This window comes from Nelumbo lutea, chromosome 5, assembly GCF_056320005.1.
Source record: "Nelumbo lutea isolate HS-2025 chromosome 5, American lotus-T2T, whole genome shotgun sequence".
NCBI classification, from domain to species: domain Eukaryota; kingdom Viridiplantae; phylum Streptophyta; class Magnoliopsida; order Proteales; family Nelumbonaceae; genus Nelumbo; species Nelumbo lutea.
In genome coordinates, this window is record NC_142688.1 from 45,374,561 (window position 1) to 45,388,414 (window position 13,854).

Here is a 13,854-nt window from a genome sequence, read left to right on the forward strand (position 1 = left end):
ACCCAGCAACAAATCGACAAATAGACTACTTGGGATCACAGCTCTGCTCATCGTACATGAACGAGATTTGTTGTTTCTTGAAAGCAGGGGAGAAGGTCTCAGTTGGTAACTTAATCCGCCGAGTTGGATATAATTTCGTGGGAATGTGCTAGTAAGGCCACCATGTCTGCTGCTAATCATGTTCATACCCATTTGCTTAGTAACATCTGACAAGACATCGTATAGGATTGGTGTCGGATAAGGTTCATCATCTGGGTTTGAGTTTTTTCCACATCAAACACTAAAATTCAAAGAAAAAACAGAGTGAAGAAATATGACAGTAATTAAAATTCTTATATAAACCAGTAAGGCAGTATGTACTGCATATATTTGTGTTTTGGACCCTGTGAAGCTTGATGGTTGAGCAATCCCACCATCATGCCTCAAGCGGGGTTGATTTGGCTCCCCGGTGAAAAGATAAAATAAAATACTGATGGGTGTATAGTGTACGTGTAGCCACTGTATCATCAAAAATGAAATGTGCCCAAATAACAAGCTTTCTTTGAAAATATTCCAATTCATAAGTTTCATCAGATTGTCATCAAACGTCACTTTCTTTCCCTGACTGGATTTCAAACACTTGATTGCCCCAACTGAAGTGGTTGGGACTTGGGATTGAAAAAGAAAAGTAGTTATATGCTCAAGTATGCATTTGCAGAAATGGGGGAAAAAGACTTTCTGGACCCAGAACGAAGGGACTCTTGAGTGCTGTTATCTTTTAGATTAATCGCTTTTCCCAGAAGGAAAAGGATTCATCATGACACCTTCGAGACAAGTCTGGTTCAAAACTTCATATCTACATCAGACCAATATAAAATCATCTTTTGCTGACATGAATCCCTGTTGCACCAAACCAACAAATACGGGAAAAGGAGAGTGGATTCAAAAATACACACTGCAATAGCACCCCAATTGGATCAAGGACAACTGCACCAAACAAACCGACCTTCTTTTCGGAAAGAAATTTTGTGCTAAGAAAATTTTCGGCGCACCAATAGCCTATAGTGATTCTGAGCTGAGATGATAAATTTGTCTTTTTCTTCTCTTTTTTTTCTCTCTTTTTTTTTTATTTTATTTTACAAGGGGTGTGGGGAGAGTTCTCTAATTTGGGCATAAACAGCTTGGAACAGCTTAGTAGGATTATTTGGACTAGACTTTGACAGATGATAGTGTTGATGTGACTTGAGAGAGGTAAGCTGTGCTCAAACCTTCAATCTTATCTGATTTCATCGTTGCATACAGAAGAAGCTAAAAGAAGACGGGCCACATGAAAAAGAAAAAGGCCCTGAAAATTCATCTTCAATTGATATACAGATGGATTTATATACATGTTACATTGTGATCAACTAAACTAGCATCCACTCTTGTCATCTCTCTCTCTCTCTCTCTCACCAGGGCTTGCTTTTGCCTACCCAGGTGGCTTACACTCCAAATGCAGGATAGTAATTCACCAAATTTAGTGTAAAGTCAGGATTGTTCTGTTACACTTCCGTGTCACAAAAATTTCCATCCATCCTGTTCTGAACTGCTTTGACAGCAGCAACTCTAGCAGCAGTGGCAGCCTTGTTTGCGGCCATGACTGCCTTGCTCACTGGTTCATCCACCCGAGGGAGGTTAATAGCATTCTCTGCCACTTTTCTAGCTGCCTGAAGTTTAATAAAAAGGGAATGATATAAGAATTTTGAAGTGCAATGCCATGAGCAAGAGTAATGACAGTGAGAAATAGATGAAAGCAATGTACCTGAACTGCACGCAGGACCCCATCACTTAGTGGGGGCTGGGGGCTCTTGAGGACACCGCCATCCCACTCTCCACATCTTGCATCTCCATTCCGAAAAGTATACATACCAAAGCCTTGCCTTCGGCCTTCATGCCATGAACCCTCATAACGATGGCCATTAGCAAAGTGATAAACACCAAATCCATGGATCTTGTCTCCAAAATACTCTCCAGCATATCGATCTCCATTTCTACATCACAATCAGAATTAACAATGAATATTTGGTTCATTGAGCAAAATGCATTTTAGTTTCATGTAATATCAAAAAGATAACCCCCCAAGAAGAAAAAGGACTAGGACACATCAAACATGTAGTGAAGCTGAAACACACACACACACACAATAGAGAACAATTAACAACGAGTAAGGAGTAATACTGTTTTAGCCTTTTAGGGAGGGACCACTCTTTTTACTCCATTTGCACTTTTTCAGTTATGACTTCAAATAACCCCAAATTCAGCCACGACCCATCAATGCAACCTCAATGAAGTTTCAACAACATTGAAATTATGTGCGAATCAGAGGCCCGAATGCATTATATTGCAAGAAACCTACTAATCCTAAGAACCCACCTGACCATGGAAGAATAGCCAGTAGAGCCTTGCCAAGAAACCTTAAGTAATCAAATTCTTGAGTTGTAATAGAAATCCAGGAAAAAAAAAAAAATGATCAGAACTCGAGTACATCTCAATTCATTTTATAGCTACAAACTCTATCTAATGTACTGCAAATTCAATGATCAAAGATAGGAGAAATAGTCAATTATGTCTGTTAAGGTCTTCAATGAATGCAAACTCCAAAATAAAACAAGAAAAGATTTCTAAAGTTCCAGCCATCTGGGCCTCTGATGCAAATGGATCCATCCCATTCTTGAACCTTCCCACAAGACTTCCAACATCAATACCAATCAATACAAAATTCAGCATTAAAACCCAAGAATCAAACTCAAAGAAACAGTTTCTTACCTGAAATGATAGCAACCAAGGCCATGCTTGACGCCACACTTGAATTCTCCAACGTAACAACTACCATCCAAGCAGTTCTGCACTCCGATGCCATGGCTCTGCCCATTACACCACTCCCCGGCATAGCTATCCCCTGTATAGAACTGATAAACCCCGTAGCCATGTCTCAGTCCTTGCCGATACTGCCCCCGGTACCGGCTCCCCCTCGCCCAGCTCTCGATGCCGTATCCATCATACCTCCCATCAATCCAATCCCCTTCGTATCTCCCATTCACAAAATAATTGTACACTCCACTCCCATTACACCTCCCCTTGTGAAATTCCCCCTCGTAGAAATCGCCATTACTGTAGAACTCCACACCTTCTCTAATAATTTTCTTATCTTTCCTCTCTTTCTTGAACGACGACGAGCCTTCGCCGCCGATAAACCACTCAACCGAATCTCCGCCAGTCTTCGAAAGCCCTAATCTTTTGTTCTTCTCATCCCATAAATGTTTCATAAACAATGAGGTCTGGATGATAAAACCCTTCTTCTTTCCGGCCACATAGAGTGCCACGGCGATGAAAATCATCGCCAATAACAAATTTTCGGAAGTGGGTATTTCTTCTCTTCTGAGATAGAAGAAGAAGTACAAGCAAAGAGACGAGCTCAGGGACACCATGGCCACAGCAGGAAGGTACCGGTTCGAACCAGAGGCAACTCGTGTCCCAGAGTGGGGCTTCTGTTCCTCCGATGCGACTTCTTCCTCGTGAATGGAAGAAAGGCTGTGGATGGATGATCTAATCGTCGGCGATGAACGGAGCGACGACTGGGTCCTCGTTAGCTTGGCCTGGCTCTTCTGACCGTCCATGGCGGTTTTGGGATTTGGGTCTTGTTTTTCCGTCTTTCTTATTTAATGGGTTCTCCTGTATCGCGAGATTCTTGTAACGAAGGTAGAAGTACGGGAGAAGCTCTCAGACATCTCAGGCGGTGATAAACAGTGCCAAAAGCGCAGGTTAGCTAAGAGTGCTAACAAGCGAAGCGAGGGGAGCAGAAGAAGACGAGGAGAAAGCAAGAAGAAGCGCAGAGACGACGAGAGAAAATCAATCTGGAATCCGGAATCCGTTTCAAAGGCTTCAATTTGTTGTTTATTTATCGTGTTTGGGGTAAGCGATCTTCCCAACGTACCGGTTCTTTCCAATTGCAACCGTTTGATTTCATCGAACGGTCATGATTGGTCCAAAATCATTTTATCTGGGGAAGTCTCCAACGCATTGACGATTCTAGACCATCGGATCGTAATACAGAGCTCCATGGGTTTGACCATTGACGGGAAGTCACGGTCGAGGCACGTGTGACGGAATCTTTTTGAATTTGCTAATGAGAACTAATTTACTGTTCTCGCGCTATCGCTATATCGTAGCTCGTGGGCCCCTAAAAGGGCACGAAGTCCGTACGCCTGGGTCTGATTGTTACTGATTTGGACAAGTCAGTTCAATTGACTCCTATTTTATTCAATTCAATAGAAAGTAAAAACGTTTAAATTGGATTGACCGTCGGATCCTTTTGACTTTTTGATTATGGTCATGATGTCATTTGATGGTTGGGGAAGAGTGACCGGTAAGGTCTAATTAAGTTGTGAGGGGCGTCCAAGTTAAGAAATGATCCACCAATCGATTGGTTAGCATTGGTCTGGCTGCTGACCAATCTTGATGTATCAACCTGTCCCATTGCAATATTTTAACCCTAGAAGTATGGCATATGTCTCGCGACGATATTGATTATGTTCGATTTCGACGAGCAACGGTGCCGGTTAAGTGCCAATTCGGCGTTTACAGAAAAAAAAAAAAAAAAAAAAAAAAAAAACAAACGCCAGATTTAGATTTAGATGGTGTTTGGTTATCCGTTTATTTGAAAAACGGTGCCAATTCATGTTTACAAGCATGTTTATTCTAAAATGAAAGGCTATTTGGTAATAATGTTTGTTATTTTTTGGTTTGTGTGAGAGCCAACCGAGGGTTTAATGCTTCCTTCTACATCCCGTTGTTTATTTACTCTTCAGCTTATCTGTAGTTTTTAATGGCGGCTAACTGTCAAATAAAACTAAATAAACGTTTATCAACCAATTTTTTTTAAGATAAATTAAATACAAAATGTTTATTAAGATGGTGTTTGATATCAATGTAGCTTTTTCTGAGAAATGGTGTCAATTTAGCATTATAGACATGTTTAACAAAAAAAAATTTGCTTGATCGAGTCATTTATCTAATAAACAGCTCTCTTGAAAATCGTATGAACCGTTTATCAAAAAAACATTAATTTTAATGTTTTTTTTTTTTATTTTCAAGACCGATTTTTTACTATTTGACTTATGTGGCACTTACTAGACTAATGGCAAAGAGGTATAAAAAAATCGTACAAAATGTTTAAAGCAAATTTTGTTTGATTTTTCAAGACAAAATCATATAAAACATTTATTATTTTAGGATTGTGTAAAAGTTTTCTAATGGGAAAACGTCTTTTTGATGTTTATTCCAATGCTAAGGTGTTTTTTCACTATCCACACGAGAGAAAGAGGTAATTCATAGACGACAAATAAGTTTTATAAATTATTTCAACTATGGTGACAAAAAGGCATAATACTGGAAAAACTTATAATCATTCAACCTATATCAATCATAAGAGTTTTCATCAAAATTCATGAATCCTTTCTAGTATCATGTGTTTCTTGCATTATAAAGAAGTTTAAGGTTATATTTGATATTGTTGTCATTTTTACTTGCAGTGTTTTTTATGTTGTTTAATACAAATTTTTGCAAAATTGTATTGCTATATCACACCAAATAACTACTTCCACTAAAAAATATAGGCATTGGGATTTTTTTGATAACTAGGAAATTAATTCATTAAAAAAACAGGCCCAAGGGCTATCGAGTTCAGATACAAATTCTAATTTGGTACAAATAGAGCGATGCTCATTAGGAAAGGAAAACCAAACACAATTGGATTGGGTGTTAACATTTACTGTAGAAATGCCAAATTTGAAATTTCCTGAAAAAACAACAATGATACTTGTATTGATAACTCAAAACATTTATGATAGAAAAAAAATATATATTCTCATATAAATTGTATTGACCAATATAAAACATTGCAAATAGAAGTGACAAAGATACCAAACACAACATAAATTGCAATGAGTTTTTAGGTGGCATTTGGATGCAATTATGCCATAACAACATGGATAGTGTCATCATTACAGCCACTCCCATTCGGTTAATAGTTATGGATCATTTTCCTCTATGGAGCGGGTCAAAATCGATATATGGTTTATGATTATCCGTAATGGATTTGGATCGCCATGGCTTAGTTCGCTCCTACCATGGTCCACCTCTTGATTTTTATATCTAAATACTTAATCTCTAACCTAGAACCTAGATTTTAAAACTTAAATTGTAAAACCCTAAATTTTAAACCCTAACACCCCCCCCCCCTTTAAGCAATTGAATCCTAAACCCTTAAATTCCAAGTTGGCAAATGCATTTGGTCGGGGATACATGTCGTTCAATAAGGTAGGAGCGGTCCTTCAATCCTAACCTTAACCCTCCTAAGGTGAGAAACAACGCATTTGGTGGGACGCATGTCCCTTGATCAGGTAGGACTGTAGCTTTTAGGAGCCAAAATTTCCCCGTCATTCGTGATTCGTCTTTCGGTAATATAGGAGTTGGGCTTCGGTTTTATATATGGATCGGGTTCGTGGGTCCAGATCTGAGTTAGCCATATGTGGTTTTGTGGTCGTAACTCCGAAGTAATATTTACTTTTCAAATGGCTCCCAGATGACCACGTAATGCAATGATACGAATTGGCAAAAGCTTGGGTCCATGGCCCATGATTTGCAACTTGTCCTTAATTTAGAGGATCTCCACCCAATTTAAATGGGGCCCATCTTGGGCAGAGATTAGCTTAAAATATGTGAATTTTAGCTGTTAGTGGACAGAATTCAACAACGTTGGATCATGCACGACAACCCTTAGAAGGTACGTACAGAAGGAAAATACATATATTTATTAAACACTTTCTGATTTTTGGTTCAGGGGCCCGTTCTACAACCATGGACTCACATGGGTTCAACCCATCCTCTCCATTCGTCAATTTCAACTGAAATCACTCTAGCAAATGGGTCCCATTGATATTACCTTGACACAGGGCTTCAGTATTGTGATAACCCCAATTCTATTTTATCTTTTCTCACTTGTACTTTGGGAATGCTTGCTCGCATGTGTTTGACACGTGCAAGAACACAAAAGGAAAGTGATCAAGAACAGTTGGGTGCATGTGAGTTCATTGTCTCAAAAACCCTAACCACCAAATTTGAAAATTGCAATCCATTGGTGGAGAATTGAATCAATTGATCCACCTTTTTTCTTATGACTTTTTCTTCACATCTTCAACCATCTGAAATATTTTTTTGTTGGTAAGCTCTTGAACAGAAATTCTGGTGAAGCCATAAATCATGTGGGAGATATAAGTTTCTGTTCAGACATGAAGAATCATTGCTTTATGGGCTTATTGCCCAAAAGCCCACAACTTCGCCACAAGCTTGGAGTTGATTTTCCTAGAAACCACATCGTTTGAGTTGACAGAGTGTTAAAATGATCTCCTCAGTCACATTCCCTCCACCATAAAAAAGCAAAATTCTCTCTGTCATGAGTTCATGGAGATTTTTATTTTAACCCTCTTTTCATGTGGCTCAATAGTCCTCTTCCATGTGAGAAGAAAGAATCCTGACTTTTGATTGCTTTTTAGAATAAATAAGAAAGATTTAAGGGTTACGTAAGAAAACCCATGAAGTGACCCAATTAAGTTGTATAGTTGTAATCTACAGTATTGCAGAAAACTGTTCAGACCTTAAATTAATTTTTCTGTTTTCAAACTGGAAATAGTATTTTATGCCTCATAACTCAGTTGTTATTTTCCGAAAAGAATTCCAATTTTCATTAGCATGATTTAATTACAAACACCCCACAAAGCTTGCAAGAGGAAAGTTCGTTAAGCAAGTCAAAAAGTAGGTTTAAATACAAGAGTTTTCTTCAGCTGTGATCAGCATTTCAGAAAATTTTTGCAGCCACCCAATAAAACATGAACACACTATCAGCCCAAGAAAAAGAGAGCAGATCCAGCAATGAAATAAATGGGGATCGTGTTGGAATTCTATTGGGTACAATAGTTGCATTTTTCAAATCCAAATCCCACTTTCCAACTTTGTAGCACATAGAAACATGAATTATAAAAAAAAAAATCCATTTTTTTTTTATTTTTTCCTTTGGTCAATCTAATGAAATTTTAATAGCATATTAACAGCTTGGAAGGTCATACAAGAATATGGTATGATGAATTATTTATGAACATTCAGTTTTCAGTAGTATACTTGCTTAACAAGAAAGAGGAATTAATCAAAGCCAACAACTGCTCAATCACTTAATACACTATTACCTAAATGCCAATTTTCAGTTTTATAATACCAAAGAATGATATTAAATATCAACTGGTCTACCTTGCAAAAGTTTGGACCTTGGAGGACATTTTAGGAAATAAGAAGATAGAGAGGAAGAAGCAGTCAAAATACAATGGGTATTTGGCTCTATTTGGGAGGGCTTAATTAGCTTTATCTTTTCTAAGTAGTTGCTCTGATGAAAGCTGTGAAGAGCATGATGATCAAACATTGCTCACAAGCTTTCAGGATGTGCCTCTCCTCTGCAAAGCCAAAAGCCACATGATGAAAAGGCCTCCTAGAATGCAGCTTTCGCTTTGAAATTACGAGAATGAAAGGAATATTGGTCATAAATTGCATGATTTTAGTACCATTTTGGTACTATTTTATGGACTTGGACTTTGTAAACAAAAGGGAATGCATGTTTTGTTCAATATGTGTGTAGAGAAGATGGACCAAGAAAAGGTCACTGGCCGGAATTGTGTCTGTATTGTTTAAAAGAGTTCACACAGAGGCGACTGCTTGCCATGAAGAAAGGAGCCTGCTTGGCTGCTCATTGCTGACTTGTAGGACTGAACCTGGAGCCATCTCTAGCAGGGAGATGCGACCAACTCAATTAAGAGGCTGCTTGTAACTGAATAGTCTATTATGGGAAGCCATTTTGATTATGTTGAAAACCTAAAAGGCTAAAACGATTCTGGCATGTTTCAGATGGATAGAAATAGAATACAAGGCAATAAACAATATAGTAATAGCTCAAGAAAAGTGTTATCAGAACCGAATGATCTGGATCATTTTGTTGAACAAGAGGGGCGTTTCACAAATGCTGTGAAATGTGATGAGAGCATCATGGGCTCCGGCCCACCAGGATATTTCTCCAGGTCAACATCTCGAAAAACATTTCTGATTTCTACCTCCTCCTCCTCCTTATCGTCTAAGCCTTTTCCTTCTGTTGAGTTGGCGACATATTTATTGTTAAACTTTGGGTGCTTAAATAGGAATGGGATCTCCTCAAAGCTAAAATCCTATAAACACTCTACAAGCATGAGCATCCAGCCATGGTTTTAGTAAATTATAAAGGGTATTTTAGTAAATGATCATTTCTATTATTTAGGATTCGCTTAATAAATCTCATGTATCGCATGGTTCCCCACTAATTTATTGTTAAACCTTGGTTTTAAAAAATCAAACCATGGTTTTAAAAAACAACTCGGAAATGGAATCATTATGGCCACCAGTTTCTGGGTTGATGGTTCGACCTTCCAATTCGAATGGATAGCCCATTATGACAACAAATTTTTTTTAAATATAAAAAAAAATAATTAAAAATAAAAAATAGTCAAAAACCATTAAACGAATCATTAATCGATTCAATGGTTTTTAACCAGAAATTAGGTTTAAGTTAAAACGGAACTGGTTGGGCTTGGTGCTCTTGTAGAGGCTGGACGCTAATAATTTCTGGTTTTTATATGGGGTGTTCTTGTATTGGGCATGCATGACCTTATTTAGATAAATTAGACGTACCTATTACAATAAATAGTCATAGCCAAATAGAGGGGATGACTTTACCAAAAAGAACAAAAAAGAGAGGGTATGATAATTCCTTTATTGCTCAAAGCATACCTTTTAAATCAACGCCCAGACTAATAATGGCTAGATTCCGGTCAATTTCTCCAATTGATCTTTTAAGCTGTAAATTCATGGAAGTTGTTGCTCTTTAATATTCTGGCTATTTGAAAATATTGGAATTAACATCAAGAGATGAAAAAGGTTGAGAGCATAACTTTCTGTAGGAAATTGGGAACCAAGAGTAATTGACTTTCACGGACTGTTATATATTTCATGTTTACTTTACACTTTTACAGAGCGGTCGACCAAAACGGATGCAAGAAAAAGGAACATCACAACAAACAACAAAGCTTCAATGAAATACAATCATGAAGATCATCAACCACCCTAAAGGGTCCTCCTCATATGTTAATAACACGAAACCCAAATGATGATAGAAAAATGCATTTTTTTTCCTGAATATGATTGATTTAGAGGGTGTTGTGCAATGTGAATACTTTTGTTTTCATTTGCTTTTGAAATTGCAACTTTAGTAAAAATAAATTGTGATTTTGTATTGAGAAACAAAAAAGTTGGTTTTGTTTCAAAAAACAATTCATGTTTTTTAAATCATCAATGGGGTTTTCTCCCATGTGATTTATGTTTCTTTTTGTGAGTTCCATGCAAAAACAAATCACATCTCGTTAGAAAATAATTTGGTTATCAAAACAAAGACACAAAAAATCAATCTTGGTTCTATGTGTTATTTTTTTTTTCCAAAATTGAAACAAAAAACATGTTTTTTGTTGTGAGCTCCAAAAAGAAATTAACCAAAATCATCTGGTTTGAAAATAATTTGATAATCAACACAAAAACATAAAAAACAACCAATGGTTTTATATGTGTTTTTTGTTTCTAAAATTGAAACCAAAACATGTTTTTGAATTTTTTATCTGAAAATTGTGTTTTCATCTAATGATCTCTCATCAACTTTCATAAATCATACAAATCATTTCAATGGTTTCAAAAACATTTTTTGGAAACAAAGACCAAATTGTTTTTGTTTCTCTAGAGAATACCCCCAATGCAGGGTTTGGGAAGGGGCAGATGTATGCAGCCTTTTCCCTTCAAATACAAAAGAGAGGCTGTTAAGATTTGAACCCCGGTCACTACTCGGATTGCAATGAGGCTCTGTACTTAGGCTCAGTTTTGAAAGAACAAAAATACAAATATGTACGGTTTAGAATTACAAAATACATGTTTTTGTACTGTACATATTTGTATTTATACTCTTTCCAAGGCCCCAGTTTGGGAAGAGTGCAAATACAAATATTTATAGTGCAAAACTTGTATATTGTATTTTTAAACCTTGTATTTGCAATCTACATATTTGCATTTGTATTCTTCCCAAACTGGAAGGAATATAAATACAAATATGTAGAGTGCAAAATCTTGTATTTTGTATTATTTTCTATATATTTGTATCTTTCTAAACTGAGCTTAAGTTTCATAAATATGACACCTGAAAGTTGAATTTGTATAAACATACAATTTGGTAATGTTTTTCTTTCTTAAGGTTGGCATATAATTATATACGGAGAATTTAATAAATGTTTTTGTATAAATGCTTATAGGAAAGACTACAAATGCAAGATACAAGGTTTTGCACTCTACATATTTATATTTATGGCTACGTTTGGAAACAATACAAATGGAGTGTAAATCCCGGCTCAAGGTAAATTTGCACTCTAGTTCACTTTTGCTTGTGTTTGGCAATATTACATTTATGCATTGACGAATGATAGACCAATGCATATTTACATTGATAATAAGATGTAAAAGCACATCAATAAAAAAAGAAATAAATTTGCATTCAAGTGGGCTTTTGATAAAAAAAAGCATATGTTTTATTGGAATTCATGTTTGCATATATTATAGCTAAATGTCCGTTTGGTAAGAAGATAAATTTGTCAGTGCAAAACTAACCCAATTTTGCAATTTATATGAACCGTTTTACACTTTACATATTTGCATACATACTTATTTGCATTTGCATCATTTTCAAACGCAGCCTATACTTCTTCTATACTGAGCCTTAAGAAAAACAAGGAATACATTGATCAAGAAAACCATATCCTTCCAAGGAGGAAGGAGGAAGAAAAACAAGGAATACATTGATCATGAAATGGGATTAGTGGATTTTTATTCCTAAATTTTTAGCCGACTCCAAATAATTGAATTTAGAGATTAGACTATAAATTTATTTGTCACTCAACCAACTAAATATTTTTATCTTTGGCTTAACTCATTGAATGGAGGTTATTTACTTTATCGTTCAATACATAGTTGTCCAATAAAGCAAAAGAATAGTCTTAAGGTTGCGTTCTAAAACTTAAGGCCATGCTTGTTTGCAGTGCAAATCTGACAAGACAAAAATTTTGCACTCAGCTCAGTTTTTCATCTATTCATTTGTAATTATGATCTGCATTCTTACTTAAAATAAGATCTCAACTTTTCATCATAAAAACTGATGCAAAATTTGTAACATCTTTCTTGTACCTCAGCCCTCTTTCATATAAGGTGGGGAGCACATTATCTTGCTTCCTACCTCAATTCTAAACAAATAACCCTCATCTCAGGATATTTTGACACTATTGGCATGTGGACCAGGCTATCTAACCAATCACGAGTAAATACATCAGAATTTACACTCTGCCTATTTGTTCTCCTATGCACTTACACTAGTACAAATAAAATTTAACAATTTGCGCTGCAAACAAACTGAGCCTTACTAATAGTTTGATTCCCATGCACCACTTAATCAAACCACACCATAGAGGCATGACTGATTTAAGGTTCGAAATAGGGCTTTTTTTTCATAGTTTTCAAAGTCAGACCAGACTGGACGGTCAGACCAGAAAAACTGGTTCCTTGTCAGGTGACCGATTCTGTTTTACCCCAGAACCGTTATTTCGTCAAGAATCGTTGATTTGGTCAGTAAACCGTTGACCTAGGTGATTGAACCGTGTAAACCGTCCAACGGTTTTAACAGTTTTTTTATTTTCTTTAATTTTTTATTTTTTTGTCAGAATGGACTATCCATTCCATTTAAACAGTCAAACCACTTGACCCAAGAATCAAACCCCTGACTGGTTCATTATCTGATTTAAATTTAAAAACCTTGCTTTTTTCATTTCTTGTAGGCAAGGCTCGGGCAGGTAGTTGAGAAAGGCAATGCCACCATCTTGCTTGATGCAGACTAAATCACTAATCTAGGCGGCCGAACACCAAAACTAGTGTAGAGGCATGACCATATATAAATCTATTTCAATTCCTTCTTGTTTTGTTCATTTCCTTCCTTTTCTTAATCATCAATCTCAAGTTAAATGGTTTCCAAATTTGGTTTCCTTCTTGTTCTCCGTTCTCTGGTCAGTAAACTGATATGAAAAGGGTACAAGTCTTGGTTTATTCAACCGTCCAGTATCGGTTCAGGTTTTCAAAAGATGACATGTTTAGATCATAATCTAATTAAGTTTCTTAAATGAGGACAGTTCAATTAACAAATTCAAGAAATTTATTACTTTTCAGTGAAGCCTTAGCTTTTTTTTGAAAACTTCTGTTTTGTCTCTTTTTTTGGTATTTCTTGTGCTGTAATTGAAGGTGATGCATAACTTTTGATTAATCTCTTGTTGGAGGATACCCTTAAACATCCATGTAATATCTACACTCTTCTTATGGATTGCAAGAGATTCCTATCTCACCTTTAAGACTATTCAATTACTTTTGCTCCCCGGATTTGTAATCGGGTTGCCCATAGACTTGTTAAGCATGCTTTGTCTTTTAATTCAGCGCACTCTTGGTCTGTGGCACCTACTGATGTAATTGAGTAATTGTTGGATGGATCAGCCTTCCGGCATTTTCAAAAAAAAAAAAAGAACTCTAATATTTTATGGTACAACCAATTTGACAGAGTAGCCAAATTTGGCCATCTCTCCCTAGTTAACCACAAAGAACCAAGCAAACAACGTACTGTTCAAAATAAGAACATTG

General features: G+C 36.5%; 1 protein-coding gene across 1 annotated transcript; it reads right to left on the reverse strand.

The window, feature by feature from the left end:
* Positions 1 to 1,236: 1,236 nt before the first annotated feature.
* On the reverse strand, positions 1,237 to 3,894 carry LOC148852114 (uncharacterized). The gene is made up of 3 exons (XM_088947846.1): positions 2,785 to 3,894; positions 1,781 to 2,009; positions 1,237 to 1,685 (listed from the first exon to the last, which is right to left on the reverse strand). Exons 1-3 carry the CDS (start codon positions 3,633 to 3,635, stop codon positions 1,521 to 1,523), a joined length of 1,245 nt encoding a protein of 414 aa, XP_088803972.1. The 5' UTR covers positions 3,636 to 3,894; the 3' UTR covers positions 1,237 to 1,520.
* Positions 3,895 to 13,854: the final 9,960 nt, after the last annotated feature.